At 33.6% G+C, this 21,769-nt stretch overlaps 2 protein-coding genes across 3 annotated transcripts; both read left to right on the forward strand.

Annotated features, from left to right (window-relative positions):
* The first annotated feature begins 1,348 nt into the window (after positions 1 to 1,348).
* Positions 1,349 to 5,796, forward strand: LOC114173497 (Acyl-CoA N-acyltransferases (NAT) superfamily protein). Its single transcript, XM_028057947.2, has 6 exons — positions 1,349 to 1,636; positions 3,232 to 3,455; positions 3,535 to 3,679; positions 4,491 to 4,590; positions 4,667 to 4,895; positions 5,366 to 5,796. The coding sequence occupies exons 2-6, from the start codon at positions 3,349 to 3,351 to the stop codon at positions 5,550 to 5,552; spliced, it is 768 nt and encodes a 255-aa protein (XP_027913748.1). The 5' UTR covers positions 1,349 to 1,636; positions 3,232 to 3,348; the 3' UTR covers positions 5,553 to 5,796.
* A 3,093-nt stretch (positions 5,797 to 8,889) lies between these two features.
* On the forward strand, positions 8,890 to 21,572 carry LOC114171546 (Insulinase (Peptidase family M16) family protein). Of its 2 annotated transcripts, none has more exons than XM_028056494.2 (24): positions 8,890 to 9,235; positions 9,333 to 9,561; positions 9,840 to 10,066; positions 10,620 to 10,818; positions 11,716 to 11,763; positions 11,950 to 12,057; positions 12,175 to 12,363; positions 12,453 to 12,743; positions 15,028 to 15,129; positions 15,547 to 15,681; positions 16,026 to 16,250; positions 16,875 to 17,078; positions 17,279 to 17,449; positions 17,807 to 17,956; positions 18,218 to 18,355; positions 18,507 to 18,887; positions 19,310 to 19,436; positions 19,523 to 19,637; positions 19,782 to 19,902; positions 19,992 to 20,072; positions 20,391 to 20,492; positions 20,647 to 20,797; positions 20,906 to 21,040; positions 21,179 to 21,572. In XM_028056494.2, exons 1-23 carry the CDS (start codon positions 9,084 to 9,086, stop codon positions 20,995 to 20,997), a joined length of 3,738 nt encoding a protein of 1,245 aa, XP_027912295.2. In that variant the 5' UTR covers positions 8,890 to 9,083; the 3' UTR covers positions 20,998 to 21,040; positions 21,179 to 21,572. The 2 variants fall into 2 exon arrangements, with proteins under 2 accessions (XP_027912295.2, XP_085524671.1); XM_085668545.1 differs by having other exon boundaries at positions 8,891 to 9,235; positions 9,843 to 10,066.
* The last annotated feature ends 197 nt before the right edge of the window (positions 21,573 to 21,769 follow it).

Raw genomic sequence — 21,769 nt, forward strand, 5'->3', positions numbered from 1 at the left:
TATATTTGTTATTGGAGATCATTGGATTTTTTTTAATAAAAAACAACTATAGAAAATTTTTATTTATAATAGAGTTGTCAAAATGGGTTGGAATCCGCAAGTTAACTCGGCTCACCATTGGTTCCGGTTGGGTTGAAATTTTTTTACAAATTTCAATACGGGTTAATTTTTGACCCGACTCATTTAGAACCCGGCTCACCCGGGTTGAACTCGTGTGAGTCGGGTTGGCTCACCAAACCGCAAATAAAAGGGTCACACAAGTGTTTTTTATTAAGTTGGACTTTATTTTGGTCGTGTTAGGTTGTTTTTTTTAGCCAACACATAAATAATTTTTATTTTTTTATTTTGATTTGTATTTGGAGTGTATTAAAGTTTATTTAGATTTTAATTATAATTATAATTTAGTTTTGACTGAAAAAAATAAAAAATAATATTTTTTTTAATTAAGTGAACCCGTGAGCCAACTCATTTAATCCGCCAATTCGTGGTGGGTTGAACCGGATTCAAATTTGTTTGGCTCGTTAAAAAGTGAACCGGGTTGGGTTGACTCACTAAATCATCAATCCGTGATGGCTCGAGCCGGGTCAGGCCGAATTATCTGTTTTGATAGCTCTAATTTAAAATGAGTTTATTATTGAAATAAAAACTATATTTTTTTTAAATATAACAATATAAACATAGAATTTACAAACAATATTCTAAACTCACAGAATAAATTCTCTCCAAAAAATGCTTTAAGAAATATTTGAATGAAAATCCAGTCCAAGAAAAAAAATAATTCAATATATAATTTTTATAAGTTTCTTATTTTTTTACAAAACATATAAAATTAAAAGGTATATTTCATCTCCAAAGCTTAATCTCCAACAGAATAAATAATGTGTTTGATTAAACAATCAAAATGTCTCCTAAAATATTCTTGTGAATGAATTGTACTTATTTATATTAAAAGGTAATAACTCTGTCATGTAACAGTTACTGTATAATTATAAAGAGACAACAATCTAACAATAAAAATAAGATCAACGGTTAATGTGTTGTAGTTAGATAGTTTAAATTTATTTTATTTTTTCAATTCCAAGATATAGTTAAGAATGAAATTAACATATAATATATATATAATTTTAAAAACCTTCTAATAAATTAATATTAAATATGCAAGCTTATTCTGTATTATTCTATATTTTATTCCATTTAGCACAAATTAAGACGTCGAGGAAGAATCACAAGATCCTGAAACAGAATCATGACACAAGAATGAATCAATACTCATAACAAAAACTACAAATAAAACCAATTAAAACAAAAATATATATAAAATTAAAATTAAAATATATATTGAAGAGAGAGAGAGAGGAAGGGGTGAAGGTTAGAATGGGTTGTTAGATAGATTCATTTCCTTGTTGAGTTAAGGGGTGAAACCAATTCAATTGGGAAACATAGTCTTCTGAAACAATGATTGTGTTGTGTCGATGACATGTATATGCCAATCCCAATATTCCATCAAACCTTGGCCGAATAAATCTACCCAATTTCTCTTTTTCCGATTCAAAATCCCATCTTTGTTGCCTCGATCAATCCGCCTCCCTATCTTTTCTCTCAAACAATTATAATCTCATGTTCCTCTTCAGCTAAGGTGGTTACGATCACTATTCAATTTTTACATTATGAATCTTAGATTGTTTTTCTCTTCTAATTTATGTGCTGTGTGTGCTGCGAGTTACTGCACTTTGATTGGCTGTTGAATCTTTGAATCTTTTGACTTTAGGGAAGGTAGTTGTGATGGGAGATCATGAGTAGGATATTCTTGTGTCTGAAACTGTGTAATTACTGTTTTTTGATATGTGGGAAACTTCCAAAAAGTTGTTTTTCGGAAGATTGTACTTTAAATTGAGTGTTGTCTTTTGAAGGAAGTTGCTTAGGATGAGAACAATTGGAGGTCAACCCAATTAAGTTGTTTGAGGAATTGAAATAAGTTGAAGGACAAAATCCAGGTTTAGAATGGCTGAAGATAGAGACGCTAGTTTTAACTTCTTTTATTTAGGAAGTGTAGATGTATGGTGAGAAGACATACTGGATCTTTTCAAGATCAGTGGATAGGAATCTCATAATCAATGTTGCACTTTGCTCTTAGTCTCTAACTTAGTGAGAAGAATCAAATTAGGTTGATTTCACTCTAATTATGGTAGGATAGTTTGGACTTTTGGATTCTTTGAGTATTTTTACTGTTAATCTTTCTTCGCATGTTTTGTTTGCTGCTGTAATTCATGAACAACTGGACACTTGCTGTTGCATTGTAAGGCGATTACTCTCTTATGACTATTTTGTTTAGAGTGTTTGGTTAGTGCTGAAGGTTGAGTCTGAGATTCTACTTTGGAGCCATTTCTGCCAGATAGGTTTAAAGATTTTTGAAAAATATTAGCTAGGAGAAATACTCTTATTTTCAAGTTTCTTAAGGCCATGCAGCTTATTTTGGGCTAGGATTGTGTATATGGCCTTTTTGTAGTGACAGTAGTTACTTTATGGGATTCATCTTGTCTGACTTAGACAGTGTTGTTTTGCAGCATTTATTATTGTCTTATTGTATTTTTTCTTGTTTCCTAGGTGGATTCTCTTTAATGATATTTCTTTTTCTATCCAAAAAAAATAAAAACTTTTTACATCCATTTGGCACAAGAAACTTAAACTGGTTTAGAATCATTATTCTAAATTGAGTTGTGCAAAACATAAAATTATAATTTTAAGTCAAATTACAATACCATGTTAAGCCTCTAGTTAGGGTAGTCATGGAAGAACTAACATTAGACATTAGTGCCTGCGGCAGTGGTTGGTAGCAATAATGACAATATCAGTGGCAAGAATAATCAAGTTTGGAGTAGTTATAACAACAACTGTGATAATAAGAATAACAAAATAAAGAAGAGAGGCTGTGAAATGTGGACGTGAAGTTTTGAATTGAGTTATGAACTAATAAATTAGGAATAGTTGGTTTTAGGTGTATTATGATTCTATTAAGTTTGAAACTGAATTGTGATTCGAATTCTGAAAGGACTTTCTGAACGTTGTAAGTAAAACTCCTAGGTCAAATTGTGCCAAATGGACACTTGTAGAAAAGGAAAGCTCCATTAACATTTGAGCCAGAATTTTCATATATAAAACAAACAGTTCTACTCTTCATTTCAGTAGTTATAATAAATATGAAATTTGTTGACGCTATTGTTTAATTTACAGTAATAACAACTATTCAATGGCCCTTTTCACTGTTGCTGTGTAAATGGAAGCAGTTGCTATTGCACGACTTTTCCAAGTATATCAGATATTTGCTGGGGATTAAGTGAAAAAGACTCAATGGTAAACCCGAATGTGTCTAGTCAACCAAAAATATGCTATAGGCCTATTCGACCTTCTGACCTTGACATTTTAGAGCATATCCATGGCAGATTATTTCCTATCAGGTAAGATCCTGTGTTGTTTTGTTAACTTCAACTTTAGATTTGGAAATTGTGTTTACCCAGACATGTCTACAATTCTCAGGTACGAATCTACTTTTTTCCATGATGTGGTAAATGGACGTGACATTGTGTCATGGGGAGCTGTTGACAGCAATCGCTCCGATGGTCGAAGTGATGAACTCATTGGATTTGTAACAGCACGGATTGTTCTTGCAAAAGAAAGCGAGGTGACCCCATTTATGTACAGTTATATGCCTTTTGTCTAATTATTTGAAGAATACTGAGAAAATGTTATCTGTCCATCATTTCTAAAGCCTGAAATTTGTTCTGAAAAGAGAATATGTGCTGCGTTTACTCTGAATGCATCTTTCGCCTGCAAAAGTGTGGTTAATTAATGTTTTGAGATTTATTTACTGGCTATAAGGGGGAATGTCAAGTAGCAAGTTCTTGTTGGAAAGTTTATTTGAAATGTGTTTAATCAATCTTCTTGGCCCAAAGATAATGGAAAATTACCTTTCAATAAACCTGTTTAAATGTCTAAATGTACAACCCATGGACACAAAACAAGACAAATCTCTTAATATTGGTAGTCTGGTTTAATCAACATTTTGATATGAAGATAACAGAGACAATTTTTGTGTAGTTTTATGTACATCTTGATATCCACAGTCTGCGGCTTGACCATTTTATTAGTTTTCTGGTGCTATTGTTTAATTAATGGCTTACTAAAGCTTAATGTATGATTGAATTGAAGTTCTCATTAAAATTAAGTTTGCAAACTGAGTTTGCTAAAGTAACCCAAACTTTTTCTTTTACCAAACTAAGTTTTGAATGTAATAAAAAATGTCACGAAGCTGAGTTTGGAACCCCAAACTGAAACCAAACATAGCCTTAGTTTGCTTGTAATAAACCTGTTCTAACTGTCCCAAACTGTTCAAGTAGTAGGGTATGCCCTACTACTTAAAGTGTAGATGTTTGAAAGCTTAATCTGTTTGCTGAAGATTTGTGAATTTTATTGCATGAATGTCATTCTTGTAGATAGTGGACATGCTTGGATATGACTCAGCTAGATCTGACCAAACTTTAGTCTATGTTCTGACGCTTGGAGTCGTGGAAGCATATAGAAGTTTTGGAATAGGTAAGAGTGTTGCAAATCAAGTTTTGTGAAGTCCTCTATTATATAATTGGAACTCTAATTTGTGCTCTATATGCAGCTTCTTCTCTGATTCGGGAGGTCATAAAATATGCTTCAAGTATTCCAACCTGCCGAGCTGTCTACTTGCATGTAATCTCTTACAATAACCCTGCAATCAATTTGTACAAGAAAATGTCTTTCAAATGTGTGAGAAGGTTGCAGGGGTTCTATTTGATCAATGGCCAACATTACGATTCGTTCTTATTCTTGTATTATGTAAATGGGGGTCGCTCTCCTTGCTCACCATTGTAAGTGCAAAATTCCTTTCATTTTTTATCCCTGATTTGTTCAGATTGGTTTTTCATGTCAATGCTTTATACTAATCTTGTTTTACCTAGTGTAGAAAATTTTGCGTTATACTCTTAACCGGTCTGAGTTTCTGAACCTTTGTAAATAAGGTTGTTCTTGAACTAATAAGGGTGTTCCTATTCTTTGTTGTTATATACACACACACACGTTTGAACTTGATATGTGAAAAGTATTTCATTTCTTTGTTCTAAGTTGTTTTAGGTGAGATAAAATGTGGAACAATTAAATGCTGCTGTCTTGCTATTGCAAAAGGATCATTGGCTGATTTTCTAAGCTAAACATCAATTTCTCCTTCTTACTTTTGGCTGCCTATCTGACTAACCCTTTTAGTATTTGTTGCATATTGAGCCACATGCATCCTTTTATCTAAGTTATTTTCTAGAATTGAAATTTCAATTTCACATTTCAGAGAGATTCTCACTGCAATAGTAAGCTTCATGAGGAGTGGCTTTAAGTCAGTGGCTGCAAGGTTGTGCAGGAGCGGAAGCAGGAAGATCTCAAGGCGAGCAAAGTGTAAAGAAAGTCATTCTCTTGTGTCAGCAACACCCAACAAAAGAAACGTAGCAGTGGAATGTTCTGGTTATGAGTGTGTTTAACTCCGTTTAATTTTTTTTAAGTTATCTGTTTCCTGTATCAATCAACCTCACTATTGTTGATTCCCTCCAGAAAGGTCATATTCGAGCCAAAAATTATTTCTTACTATGATGTCATAATAAACTTCTTCAATCCAGTGAATTCACATATACTGTTAGAAGGTGACAATAACAACATTTAAGTGTATGTGAACAATGAAACTTGTGATTCTGTTGATCATCATTACAATTGGCAGGATTAAAAGGACATGCAGATTTGATGCAGTAGTTACTGTAATGGCTAATATAACCATGCTCGTTTATTAGCTTTATTGAGAAAGCAAATGTGATGGTGGAACAGGAAAGATAATGCACCTGATTTCATCTCTTAGTTAACAGAGTCTTGAGTCTTAAGCATTAGAAAGCACAAACTTTAAAATATGATTCATAAGCAATAAAATATTTCATAACAAACATGAAACATAATCCGTAGATTTCTGGTTATCCAGGACTCTTGCCTGTTCTTTACCTGATGAATGAAGCAAGAATAAAATCTCAGGTCGGAATGAACCACTGCATTTTCAGTGATGCTGAGTTTCTTTGAGGTGATTTACTATAGGGAGGAAAAAAAATACAGGTGCAAAGATTGTTTGGAAGTGGTTTGGGAAGACAAATTGGAGGGGATCGCTTCCATGAGGGAAGAGAATAGAAGAGAAAGTTATGTCAGTACACCTTAAGTTACAAGAGTATCCTTCTCTTTTGTTTTTTGATATGCCTTTTTGTTTTTTTCACAAAAACCTCCACATTTTAATTTAATATAACTTTTTCAATTTTAACTTTTTCATTTTAAATAATAACTCACATTTCATACTAATAATAATAATTTTATTTAAATAATAGCGTAATCAAGTCTTCAAACGCAACACTCTGAGTTACCTAGACGATAGTACAAATAAAGTCCACAAACGAGTTACGGAGACGTGAACACAACAAACTTTTAAGTTTTGGGGGTTTGTATACATACCCAGCCCAACAAATTTACACAAATTTACTAAAGAGTTTGGGCCAATAAGGCTCAATCAACGTTATTAACCTAAAGTGGGTAAATAATATCTAGATAGATATTTGTTGCAACAATTATATTAACATAATATATGATCAAATCTCACATCTCGATTATATTCTATATATCCCTTAATATTATATATCAATAGAATATATGATATGTTTGATTTATATTATCATATAATATTAATTACAACATACATGGTAGGTTTTTATTATTGTTAATTATTAATATTATATATTTCATAATTATCTTGCTAAGGGTTTAGAAACTTATAAATAAGGTTAAAATATTTCGTTGGTCCTCGCTTTTGTAGCAAAATCTCAATTTGGTCTTCGTATTTTTATTAGTCTTAATTAGGTCCTCATTTTTGTAAATTAGTATCAATTAGGTCTTTTCATTTAGTAGAGAACTAACACCGTTAAGTAGGTACCACGTGTCAGCTCCTCGTCTTTTTGAATTTTTGAATTTTTATTTTTTTTTTAAATATTTATGCCACGTGTCAGGTTTGTAGTGTGTCATGTGTCAATCTAATATGGTTACACGTATTAACTTATTGTATGAATCTCAATTTGGTACTCATATTTGTTAATTTGATTTGATTTCAGTTCCAAATTTTTTAAAAAAAAATTAACTTCATGTGCTCCAAATTTAGAACAAATTTAACTTTTTTATAAATGTAATGATGATACTTTTATTAGAAGTGATATTTCTATTACATATTTTTAACAATATTTAATTTATTTAAATTTATATTTTACATTAAACTTTATTTTTTTAAAAATTATAAATATATAGATTAATAATTTTATATTCGAAATATTTGTATAATATTATATATCAACAATATTTAGAGTTGGCTTAAAAATAACAATTTTATAAATTCAAATGTAAAATTTTAAAATAATTTTATAAGAAAATAAAATAAATATATTTAAAATTTTAATATTAAATACAATTAATATTATTAAAATATTTAATAAAAATATCAATTTTAATAAAAATAATCATAATATTATATACAAGTAAAATTTGGTCTAAATTTGGAGTGCTTGAAATTGAAAATTTTTAAAAAAAGTTGGGACTCAAATCAAATCAAATTAACAAATATGAGGACCAAATTAAGATTCATACAATAATTTGACACATGTCACCATATTAGATTGACACGTGTTACACTGTGACACATGACATAAATATTTTTTTTAAAAAAATTTAAAATTCAAAAAAAAATCAAAAATTCAAAAAAACGAGGAGCTAACACGTGACACTTACTTAACGGTGTTAGTTCTCTACTAACAGAAATAACCTAATTGATACTAATTTACAAAAGTGAGGACCTAATTGAAACTAATAAAAATACGATGACCAATTTGAGATTTTGCGACAAAAACGATGACCGGAGTATTTTAATGTATAAATAAGTATCATTCACAAAAGAAATGACACACTTTTTTATATTCACTCATATATTCATAATATAGATCAAACTCTCTTAGTACAACATGTTTAATCTCAATAACATTCATTTGGCAAATCTTGTTACATATAACAAAATCTGACCTCTAAATCCATGTAAGAACTTATAATATACGATCACTTACTTTTATGATTTATTGTTGGATTAAATGTGTTTTTAGTCCCTTAACTTTCAGTGAATCTTGAAATTAGTCAATTTTTAAAACTTTGAACCAATTTATTCCTTTAACTTTTGAAATACGTGAATTTAACCTATTTAATCAAATTTTGTTAAGTTTATTTAACATTTCCAGCGTGTTTCACAATACTATTTGACTTAACATTAAATAAAAAATGTGTCAAACAATATAAACAACTTAAATATAATCCTGAAATGCATACAAAATATTAAATAAACCTAACAAAATTTGATTAAAAAAATTAAATCCACGTATTTCGAAAGATGAAAAACTAAATTGGTTCAAAATTTCCAAATAAACTAATTTTAAAATTCAATCAAACTTAAAGAATAAAAACATATTTAAAGTTTAAGAATCGATTCCTACCATTTTCAACTTAAAAACACTCATTTTCAATATCTCTAAATCAGAATAAATATTTTTTCCTCGTTATAATACAATACAACCTGTCTCAAAAATATAATTTTTAATGGAGTTCTCTTTCCAAGTGAATTTAGCCGATTCTTATAATTTTTGTAAGTGCATATTTAGTTTTGACATTTCAGTTGTAATTGAAACGTAATGATTACTTTTGAACGAAAAAAATCTATTATATATCTAATGTAATCGCACACACACTCACACGTGACAATTATAAACTACACAAGTAGATGATGCGGGTGTCGAAAGAAAAATCTGAAAATCGAGAGGTTCCGTGTTCCTCTGTTCCTGTGTGACTCCGACCTGGGTGGCGGTGTCTATATAACCACCGTATTACCCTCTTTTTCCATTTTTCTTTTTCTTCTTTCTGTTCTCTCTTCTATTCTGTGAGCCTTAGCTATTGCTCTGGCTATGGCTATGGCTGCTTCAACTTCAACCTCTCTCTCCGTCGTTGGAAGTGGCCTCGCCTTCCCGCACCATCATCTTCACCCTCCCGCAACATCCTCTACTCGTTTCTGCACTCGATTCCGGAACAACCGTTTGTTCCTATCGTCTCTCCCAAGGTATCACTGATTCTTTATCTCTCTTTTTTATTTTTTTGTCGATGCTTCCAATGTCAAATTCCACCTCTACAGTTGTTAATTCTTGTTTCCCTATCAGTGAAAGAAGGAGGCTCAAGGCTCTTGGTGGCGGATCGGGATTTCGACGGAACAAGCCTCGCGGTCACGCTTTTGTTATTGGTGAACCCTCGTTCTTGCTGCCGCAACAAACTTGTGCTTCTTGCTGTCTTGCGAGGAAACGCCGTTCCAATCTCGCAACATTTGTGCCTGGAGCTTTTCTTGACAAGTCTTGTTTCCGTTTGTCTAACAGTAGACTCCATCGTTCTTCTGTGAGTTTTCTCGCTTCGTTTGTAGCTGATAATCTTAATTTTTAATTTGTGATTACTTTCTTTCACTTTTCTCGTTGTGGCTGGTAGAAAAGAAAGATTTTGGCTTTCTTTTTTGTGATCTTTGGTTGGAATATTACAACCGAGTCATTTCTATATGTGGCTTTCAAGATTTTTAAAACTCTACTTATTGTCCGAATAAGAATTAAACTAGAGAAGTGTCTCTTGTATCAAATCTTGGGCGAAATTTATGTTTGTGTTAATGGATTTTCTTCTTCAAGCAGGTTCAGATTCCACGTGCAACCGTAGGTCCAGATGAGCCACATGCAGCAAGTACAACCTGGGCAGATGGTACTGTGAAACAAGATTCAAGTGTGTATGATAATGAACTAGAGCAGATTGAGGGGTTTCTAAGCACTGAACTTCCGTCTCACCCGAAGTTGCACCGTGGTCAACTGAAGAATGGGTTACGTTATCTGATCCTGCCAAATAAAGTTCCACCAAAAAGGCAAGTTTAATCATTTTCATGAATTCCATTCAAAACTAGGACGTCTTTCAATGTGAAAGTGCCGATTTTTCATTCTTTATTATGATTCTTGAGTTTGTTTATCAACGATCAATTTCAAGAATGCGATAAAGATATCTTGATGTCTTGATATCTCTTATCGACATGCATGACCATTACTTTTCTGAGGCATATTGCTTTGTGTTTTACAATCCCCTGAGACGCTTCTTCTCAGTGCCTTGCTCTCGTGTCATCAGTATTTCTTTTGGCAGGAATGCTATGTTAGCAGTTCGTATTTCTGAGGTGTGGAATATGTTTATGTTAAATTGTGATTGTGAAGCGTTCTTAGGTGAAATGGGTCATGTATGCATACCATCAACACTTTGAAGCGAATAATTTAGTTTGCTAGTACGTTATTTCTAGACGATTTTTTAATATAACCGATACAGTCAAATATGATATAGTTTTATGTTTTCTCGGTTAAACATTGCTTTGTTGTAGTTTCTCTAGAATCTGCTTGTTGTCAACTGCTTAGTATCAAGTGATTCAATTTTAGGTTCGAAGCACATTTGGAAGTTCATGCAGGATCAATAGACGAGGAGGAGGATGAGCAAGGAATTGCTCATATGATTGAACACGTTGCTTTCCTAGGAAGTAAAAAACGTGAGAAACTTTTAGGAACAGGAGCCCGTTCAAATGCATATACTGATTTCCACCATACAGTATTTCACATCCATGCTCCTACAACCACCAAGGTATGGGCCATTTGAAGTGCAGTTCTTTGTGATGTATTCAATTATAATTATAATTTCTGTGATATATTTCATTAAGGATTTTGGACGTTTATTCAACTTTGTTATGTTACTAATTATTATTTAGTCATGCATATGAGAATAGGGTAAACGGTGTTTCTTGTGTACTTCTGTCTAAAGCAATATGTAGAAATTATTGACCTTGTAATGGGTATGACCAGTTCATATTTTGAATATAACAATATTTGGCTAACAGTATACATTTTTTAAATTAATTTGTAAGAAGAAATTGTCATGAAAACTCCCAACTCCAAATCCCAATGTTCTAATGGTATCAAAGTTTCCCACACTTAAAGCTTGTGACAATTGGAGGTAAATCCTTGTCAATGATGAACAATGTTAAATAGTTTTCTTTAAAAGAGATTCAACATGATATTTAGAGTAAAATTCCATTAGGGCACAGAGAAAGCATTGGGCTCGATTTCTAGTGGAGAAACTTCTCCAGAGAGAGAATGCAATGGAAGAGTGAAGATTATTCTTTATTTAACTTTGCAGAATCTGCCAGTAACGTGAGAAAAGCCCAAGCTTTATGAGCTCTACTTAAGTCATATTTTTAAGATTGAATATTACCTTGAGATTGCAATAATTGCAACCCTCAAAGAGTCCGAAATTAATGGGCTGGGGTTGAGCAATACCCAAGGCAACTTTCCAGCAATCATAATTATAGAAAATTTGACAGTCATATTTCTTACACTTATTATGTAATAGAATTGTTCTTTGACGCATTTTAACTGTGTGCATGTATGTCTTGTTTCCAATATATGTATATATGCATGGAATCAAATTGAATATTTTAATATTTCATTTTGTTGTTGATCATAAACGGGTGTCGTTTGTTAGGATTCTGACGGGGATCTACTTCCATTTGTTCTGGATGCCTTGAATGAGGTATGCTTTATTGAACTTTGTTCCTTTTCATGCCATTGCCCATAAAAGCCTCTTCACATTTGTACAAATGCTTTATATTTGCTTTAACACGATATTTCATTTGATCTTGCTTTGGTTTTGACTTTACTTGTCTTGGCACAATAGAGAAAATATGAACTCACAGCTAATTGTTGTTGATGTATGCAGATAGCTTTCCACCCAAAGTTTCTTGCTTCTCGGATTGAAAAGGAACGACGTGCCATACTATCAGAGCTTCAAATGATGAATACAATAGAGTATCGAGTTGATTGCCAGGTGAGGAACAAAAATATCTCTAGGAAATTCAGGCTATCAACTTTGTGTTTTTTGCAGAATGTTGACTCAATTTTGTTGTTTCCCATTTTTCATTGCTTTTATTTTCTGTAACTGCAGTTGTTACAGCATCTTCATTCTGAAAATAAGCTGAGCAAAAGGTTTCCCATTGGATTAGAAGAACAGATAAAGAAATGGGATGCAGATAAAATTAGGAAGTTTCATGAGCGATGGTATTTCCCTGCAAATGCTACCTTGTACATTGTGGGGGATATTGATAACATATCAAAGACTGTTTACCAGATTGAAGTAAGTCCTACATTTTTATATTCATAATTTTGGTTGCGGTCATGGTTATAATATGTAGGAATCTTATTCAATAAGCTGTTGTCACACAGGCAGTTTTTGGGCAAACTGGTGTAGACAATGAGAAAGGTTCTGTAGCCCCTCCAAGTGCATTTGGTGCAATGGCTAGTTTTCTTGTTCCAAAGCTTTCTGTTGGTTTGGGTGGAAATTCTATCGAAAGATCAGCAATGGATCAATCCAAAATATTCAATAAGGAAAGGCAAGCTGTTCGTCCTCCTGTGAAGCACAATTGGTCACTTCCCAGGAGTGGTGCTGACTTGAAGCCACCACAAATATTTCAGCATGAGCTACTTCAAAATTTTTCAATTAATATGTTCTGCAAGGTATATAAAGAGTTGTGTTATCTTATTCCTAACTCAAACTTATAGTGTAGATTTTTGTAGTTGCTTTTGTGTATCAATTATTATTTGCATGTGCTTAAAATTTTTGGAGCTGATAAGGAAGTCGGAGACTTCTTGTGGTGGAGAAATGGTCAATGGAGAATGATGGGCATAACTCATAAAAGGATAGGAACATGCAATTTATTAGTTCATTTCAAGGTCTACTAGTCTAATGAACAATTTAAATAAAATATTGTCATATTCGTATACTGGTATAGTAGATGTTATATTGGTCTAATGATAATTAGAATGTACTTTAGTTTTGAGCAATAACCATTAAAGACAAGTTGGAATTCTACCCAGGTTGTGTCTGTCATGCCTCTCCTTATGGCACTAAAACCTTTCTGGCTTTAAATGTTGTCAAGTACTCTTTAGAATATTTATAGTGGCAAGTTGTGCCATTCTATGGCAGCAATGTGGGGTAGATCAGCCTCTGGCTGATTCTAAAACTCTTGCAATGTTGCATGATTTTTGCTTATAGCAAATCCTTAGTCTGGACAGTTATGGAATCCCTGTTTTGTGTCTGCCCTTTATGCCATTGCCTATCTCTTTTATTCTTGGAGAGCTTTTATTATTTTACTATCTCTTTTATTCTTGTACCCAATGTATTTCTACAGCTAGAATCCCTTCACCCATAAAAAAGGTATATCTTACAATTTGTGTTTTGAGTTGGACTCAACTCTACAAAAATAGCTTGGAATGTAAGGATTGTCCGAGGACCAAGTTTTATAAGTTCTATTTAAGTGGTATCTTGAGTCATCAAGGCTGCTGACCTTTAGGGAAATTTTAATTAGGTATCTAAACTAAAAGAATATCAATGGTTCCTTGATTTTCTATATTTTGAAATTAAGTAGCTGGAGTTAGTTTAGGGTGGCTTGGAATTGCTGGAAAAGTACTTCCTTTGATCCTTTATCAAGATTAATAGATGTAGTTAAATCAGATAATTATAATTAACATTGTCACAAATTTAATATTTATTCCAAAAATGCCCCTAGTGGAATTAATTAGTTTAATGGGTTATAATTACAGTACACAATTCAAATAATATTTTTTTTGACCAATGAATGTGGCTTATATTGTTAGTAAGCCAATAAATTACATGGATAAGTAAGGGCCTCATTAGTAGATTTCAGTACTCTTAGTATCTAGTAGATATGTTGGAATCCCATAGATGTAGTAGTTGAAGATATTATGAGCAATTAGATAGATTCTATATTTTTGTCAGTGGCCTAAAATAAGGTAATAGAATATTTTGTAATTATGCTTTCTTCCTTATAAATTAAATTGCTCAGCTATGGTGTGGTCTAAACACAGAATTCAACATGCGCCTCTTTGTTTCTCTCTTCTGAGCATGGTTTTAGAGGATAATGAGAAGGGAACTCTAATCTGTGCTTTTCATGTGGGCCCACTGCTTATAGGTGTGAATTCTTTCAGAAACCATGTACATTTTCTGGTTTCTATTCTTTTTCTATTGTTTCACTGCTCACTATTGTCAGTGCCACTGTTCATTGTTGGTGACTTTCCAACGAGCTTTCTTTGGATGATGACATTTCTTTGGATGATGACCACCGCCACTCGCTCAGAGTGCCTTGCCACGTGATGACCAACTCTATCAACTGCATCCTCTGAGCAATTTTGCTCTTTGAGAATTCGAGCTCTTTGAGCATTTTTTGCTCTTTGCTAGCAGTCAAGCTCTGTGAGCATTTTCTCTCTCCAATAGCTACCGTTCCAGTTAAGCATTTCTGATCCTCGACAATTTGCCTCCAACAGCCGCCATTCCCTTTGGGCATTTTTTTGCTCTCAAGTAGTTGCCGTGTTCTCTAAGCCATATTGCTCTCTACCAGCTGGTGTGTCTTTTGACCATTTTTTCTCTCTGTCAGCCTCTACACTCTACAAGAAATTTTTGCCCCGATTCATGGCCACCATGTGCCACATCAGTTCCTTAACGCATCTTTCCCATTGTGATCCTCAACATTTATTGTTATTGATTTGTTAGTTATCCATTAGATCAATGGTAATTGTGTGTCTACACTATGACTTTTGTTTTCAATTTTTTTGAAGCATTTATATATATGCTTATAGTATAAATTATATATCTTGTATCCATAATCATTGTTAAATTGGCAATCTTGCTTTGCTATTTTTGGGGTTGGCACCAGTGTTTTATTGATATACTTTTAGATATTACAAAGCTTATGTTTCTTCTCTTGTTTTATACCTTTTGCAGATACCAGTGAACAAGGTTCAAACATATAGGGATTTGCGCCAGGTCTTGATGAAAAGAATATTTTTGTCTGCTCTTCATTTTAGAATTAATTCAAGATATAAGGTGAGATAAAATTCTTTGTATCTTCAGCAGTTCTCTTTCCTGGTGGCATCCTTTTTATGTGACTAGTGTAGGAATTAATTGACATTCATTGATTGATTTTGTTGTTTTCATTGTTTCATACAGATATCTGAAAATAGGAAACAAAGTGAAAATTTTAGGAAAACAATAAATGAAAATGGGAAATTTTTCTCTTGAAAAGCTAGTCCTAAAGTTTTCAGCAATTTATACTCACTTTTCTATGAAGTTTGTCCAAGTTATTGACAGAGATAATAAGTGACTCAATTATGTGGATTTCAGTTTCTTAATAATAAGTGACAGAGATAAAAAGATACTCAAATTATACAAATCACTGTTCACTAGTTCATTATCCATCCCTTAGGATTTAAATGTTTACTAATAATGCATTGGATTTTACAGAGTTCGAATCCACCTTTCACTTCAGTTGAATTGGATCACAGTGACTCTGGAAGGGAAGGATGCACTGTAACCACACTAACCATAACTGCAGAACCAAAGAATTGGCATAATGCAATTAGAGTTGCTGTTCAAGAGGTTTGTTTCTTTTGCTCTGCTTTGATTGTCTGTGTACGGAACAGAGCTTTTTCGTATTTTTCTTTTCATTGGTGGTTCTAGTTTGCTATTGTTAGATACATGTCCGACTGCTGGCTTTCAGTCCTTTGTTTAGCATAGAAAGATATAAAATGACTCAACTTTATGGCAATTAATTCACATGAGGTTTATGAATTCTTTAACTCTTACAAATGCTCCTAGAATCTTTTAAGGTCTTGTGCTGCATAGAGAAAACCGTATTGTTTAAGGTTTCAAATAGCTTGAATGATAGGCTACCTTAATTCTTTCTACAGCAAGTGTCTCTAATGTAAATTTGTGTGATATAGGTTCGGAGACTTAAAGAGTTTGGGGTTACCCAGGGTGAATTAACTCGTTATTTAGATGCCCTTCTGAAAGATAGTGAACACCTAGCAGCCATGATTGACAATGTATCTTCTGTTGATAACTTGGATTTTATCATGGAAAGTGATGCTCTTGGACATAAAGTTATGGACCAGAGACAAGGGCATGAAAGTTTACTCGCTGTTGCTGGGACAGTTACCCTCGAGGAGGTAATTTCGTTGATAACCATTGGACCTTGTGCAAGATGTTAAATTACCTTTAACTCCTCTTTTTTGCTGTTCTTGACTCTTTTTTATTATGACAACTCATAAGTAAAATTGTAGAACTGTCAGACATGAGCTGATTCAAAGGTCTTGTGCAGATATCTCTCTGCTACCTTTTAATTTTTTAGTGCAATTTTTTGTTTATTCTGATAAGAAAAATGATTATTTTTCCTTTTGCTTAGTTATTTGTGCGTCCATGCTAGAGATGAGGTTTTAGATTTTCTTATTCTATCTTAGATTGTTTTCTTGTAGCTCATTATTGTCCTAGTTAAAGAAAATACTTGGAACACTTTAATATCATTGCCAACTGTACTGATTTTACTTTAAGAAATTTTAAGTTAAACAGTATATTTCCTTGATAATTTCATATTTCTGTTATTTTCTTTGTTTTGTTCTTCTGTTGTGTCATTCTCTCTCTCTCTTTTTCATTTTAAACATACTTTATTTTAAATTAGTATGTTTAAAAAAATATCTTAGAAGAAATTGTTGTAACTCGTAAAATCTTAGCGGGTACCTTCTAGTCTAGTTATTTACTTAAAATATCATCTCTTAAAATATCTTCTGGTTCAGGTCAATTCAGTTGGTGCCAAGGTGTTAGAATTTATAGCTGATTTTGCAAAGCCTACTGCACCGCTTCCTGCAGCAATTGTTGCCTGTGTTCCAAGAAACGTTCACATTGAGGGAGCTGGTGAAACAGAATTCAGGATATCATCCACTGAGATTACGGATGCTATGAAAGCTGGACTGGATGAACCTATTCAGCCAGAACCTGAGGTATCTTCCTTCAGATTAATTACTTGTTAGTTGATCCTGATTTGGCTACGATATGACGCCACCACTGATTCAAATTTAGTTCATTTTTTATCAATGGTGAATTCTACTAAGGAGAGCCAATTCTTATGAGTTGGTTGTGTCTTGTCTATATACATAATTGCTGTTCAGCTAATTAATTGCTTACGTATGTATGTGTATAGCTTGAGGTGCCAAAAGAGCTGATACAATCATCAAAGCTAGAAGAACTGAAAAAGCTGCGCAAGCCAACTTTTATTCCTGTAAATCCTGAAACTGATGCTACAAAGCTTCTTGATGAGGAAACTGGGATCACCCAGCGCCGTCTTTCAAATGGAATTCCTGTTAATTATAAGGTATTTGATGTCAGTTTATATTGAGATTCCCATGAAACTAGCACCTTATTTTCCTTTGCCATGTCATTGTGCTGAGCGTTGCATATTTAAAATTGGTGACTCGGTCTACATGTATTTCTTATGTTCACTACTCTGCTATGCTCTGTTTTGTTCTATTCTGCAATAATGGATTGTAAGGAGACATAATTTGTCAAAAACTTAATTTCCAGTTTCTATTATGTTTGTACCATGTCATGCAATTTCTAGCTGATTCCACAAATTCAATCTGAGATTGGCATACAGAGTTCTGGAATTGCACCCCCCAAAAAAACGAAGCATCAGTTTATTGAACTTATTAATGCATTTTATGTTTGACAGATATCAAAAACTGAAACACAAAGTGGTGTGATGAGGCTGATTGTTGGTGGTGGACGAGCAGCTGAGAGTTCCGATTCAAGAGGATCTGTGATTGTTGGTGTGAGGACACTTAGTGAGGGAGGTCGTGTTGGTAACTTCTCAAGGGAACAGGTATCTATCTTTTCTTACTAACAGATGTTTCCAAATGTTAATGTTATGTTTCTATTTTCCAATTCCGTTGCATTGTTCTGGTGGCTAACTTGTGTACTGTCATATCAGGAGAACTCTGCACAGTTTCTAATTTCACCACTATAAAATCTATTATTTGGACTACTCATGGATATGAATGTCATCTACACAGATAATTTCAGTATCCAAGAACTTATCTCACTTCCATTTAATGAATGTCCTGTATTCTTTGCGTAAAACCAGGTGGAACTTTTCTGTGTAAATCACCTGATAAATTGCTCCTTGGAATCTACGGAGGAATTCATTTCAATGGAGTTTCGTTTTACTTTAAGAGACAATGGGATGCGTGCAGCCTTTCAATTGCTTCACATGGTGCTTGAGGTAAACACCTTTCCACAGATACAATTCCTTTTATCATCCACATTTTTTTTTTATCAGCTTTTATCATCCACATACGTTTCGCATGTATAATTCTTGGTTGTATAACGGCATTTAAGTACTCAATTACATATTTGCTCTGTTGCTTATGCAGCATAGTGTCTGGGTTGATGATGCTTTTGATAGAGCTAGGCAATTGTATCTGTCATATTACCGATCCATCCCCAAGAGCTTGGAACGCTCAACTGCCCACAAACTCATGGTAGCAATGTTGGATGGAGATGAGAGGTTTATTGAGCCAACACCAAAATCACTGGAGAATTTAACCCTGCAATCTGTTAAGGATGCAGTGATGAATCAATTTTTTGGCAACAACATGGAGGTATGCATTGTAGGAGACTTCACGGAGGAGGACATTGAATCTTGCATTCTTGATTACCTTGGCACGGCTCAGTCCACAAGAAACCGTGAAAGAGAGCAAGAATTCAACCCACCCGTATTTAGATTATCTCCATCCGAGTTGCAGTTTCAAGAAGTGAGAGGCTAAGCATTAATTACCTTTTCGTATATGTTGTTTTGTGACAAGTTAACAGTATATTATTTGTGGTATGCTTGGACGAACTTCTCCACAAGGACATCTAGGAGAGAAATATGAAGAAAAAAAGAAAATTGACTTCTCCGTAGGTTTAAATTAACTCATGCACTAATTAAAGATTTTTTTTTTGGAGAAATTGCATGAGAGCTTCTACAAATTAGCTTAGGCATAAACTAATTTTAACTTATGAAATCATTTTTTTTTCATTTCACTTTTCTCTTCTAGAAGTTCTCATGGAGAGGTTCACGCAACCGTACACTTATTTGCACAGTCAAATTTAGTGTTTATACTTTTTGAATTGGTGTTGATACATCAGTGAACTAGGCTTTTGACATGGTTATTCACTTTTGCCTTTTTTGCAGGTATTTCTAAAGGACACAGATGAGAGGGCCTGTGCTTATATAGCTGGACCAGCGCCAAACCGTTGGGGTTTTACCGTCGATGGAGAGTACTTGTTGGAGTCCATTAGTAATGCTTCACCTACCAATGGTGAACTTCGTTGACTTTTTTTCTTGTGTCATAATACTTCAAAAGTTATGCTTTCAGTTGTTAAAGGCTTGAAATGGCTTGTGCAGGTGATCAGTCAAATTCTGATGCTCAACAGATACAAGGTTTGCAAAAGAGCCTACGTGGTCATCCTCTTTTCTTTGGTATAACTATGGGACTGCTTTCTGAGATTATAAATTCTAGGTATGTCTTTTTACTTGATGCTCACCTGTATTTGGCTTTGTGAAGAAAGTTAGCAAGCATAAATACCTCTATAGAATGGTGTGTTGGAGAGATTGTTATTTTCAATTTTTTTGGTCAGAAATCTGATTACATTTTCCTCTACAGGCTCTTCACCACTGTCAGAGATTCTCTGGGGTTGACCTATGATGTGTCATTTGAATTAAACTTGTTTGACCGGCTTAAACTAGGATGGTATGTGATCTCTGTCACATCAACTCCAAGCAAGGTGTGAGCTCCATTCTTGTAATATATTCAATCTAATTTTTGCTGTTAGTTTCCTTCTGTTCAAAAGTTTTAGGTTAAATTGATTTGCAGGTCCACAAAGCTGTTGATGCATGCAAAAATGTTCTCAGAGGTCTACATAGCAACAAAATTACGGAGAGGGAATTAGACAGGGTTAGTTATTGAAATGCCCGACTTGTTGTACATTACAATTTAGTGGAAGCACTTTAGGCACACGTTTTTCTGCTAAAATGTATGCACATCAGTTTTCGAATTTGATTAGTTTTTATTTGTTTCTTCTGATCATATGAACTGATTCTTGAGCTTTGTATTGTGTTTCTCCGTGATGGTTTCTTAATGAAGGGCAAATACCTTTCTGGTTAAAATGCACGTAGTGCCTTCCTTTAATTTCCAAATATGGTTTAAATTTTTCATGCTATTTGCCATGCATTTTAAATTTGTGAATTTCTTTGGTGCTTTTGTCTAATGTAGGCTAAACGAACCCTTCTTATGAGACATGAAGCTGAAATCAAGTCAAATGCCTACTGGTTAGGGTTATTAGCTCATTTACAAGCTTCTTCTGTTCCAAAGAAGGTGAGATATAAATATCTGAATCTTGAAGTGTGAGATATTGGAGTTTTTACTGTGATGCAAAACAAAACAAGGTTTAAGGTTTTTAGTCCTGCCAACATTTTATAATTTTCTTATTCTTGTTTCTGAATTATTGTAATATCGATTGTGGATCCAGGACATATCATGTATCAAGGACCTAACATTTCTATATGAAGTTGCTACTATCGAGGATATATATCTTGCATATCAACAGTTGAAAGTGGATGAGGATTCTCTGTATTCCTGCATTGGAATTGCTGGTGCTCAGGATGCGCAAGATGTAGCAGGTGTAGTAATCTTCCTAATGCCTAGGATATTGAATCTTGCTTTCTCTTGTGGAACTTAAGTCCAGATTTCATCTTTCATCTTTTCCAAATTTTACTATGTTTTTGCAGCTCCTTTAGAAGAGGTAGTAGCGGAGGATGTCTATCCCGGTGTTATTCCAGTGGGAAGAGGTTTATCTACAATGACACGACCAACTACCTAATATTTCTGGACCATGTTTTGGTCTGCTCGTTAAAGAACTACAGGTTAGCATTTTTTGTCTATTCTTTCCGTTCTGAGTTGTGCAGAGAGCATCGATAATATAAAAAACTTTGTCCTATGGTTTGTTTCCTTTCTTGCAAATTGTTTGACAGTGAATTTTACTACTTATGTCTGTGAAACAGGAGTGGAGGGTTGATTAAAAGTTGTGGTTGGAAGGATTAGCGGCATGTGTCACAACAACAGAAGAAGTTGCTACTGCTGCTGCTGCTGCATTATTTATTATTGAAACAAGTGGATACGGAAGGTGTTGGATGGGGAAACCTAATAAGAAGCGATTTTTGAGTTGCATTGCATGTTATTATTGATTTCCTTGCTTTTGTAGGATTAGAATAAAGAAAATATAGAATCCAGCACTAAGATGTATAGCTGCCATTTTTTTTCTGTCGGCCATAAATTTTGCTGGGGAGAACGCCGATCCTATCTTAGGATATAAATTGTAAACTACCTCTAGGATTCTCAATGCATGTATTCAAATATATCTAAAATGAGGTTAAATATTAAAAAATATTAAGTCAAGCCTTCAATGTAGTCATAATCCTACTCTAGTAGGAAAATTTTGGTTTTATCTTTATAAATATCTCTCTTAATCTTATATGTAAACATCAAGAGAAATGGAAGTAGAATTAGTGTCTATATGTAAGGTGATTTACACAAAAAAGGCACTTGGGTTTTGCAGCTAATCATAAAGTTGTCTCAGCTTTGTTATAATTTCA

The sequence above is a fragment of the Vigna unguiculata genome, chromosome 2, assembly GCF_037176805.1.
Source record: "Vigna unguiculata cultivar grain cowpea cultivar isolate G323 ecotype 2 chromosome 2, ASM3717680v1, whole genome shotgun sequence".
NCBI lineage: Eukaryota > Viridiplantae > Streptophyta > Magnoliopsida > Fabales > Fabaceae > Vigna > Vigna unguiculata.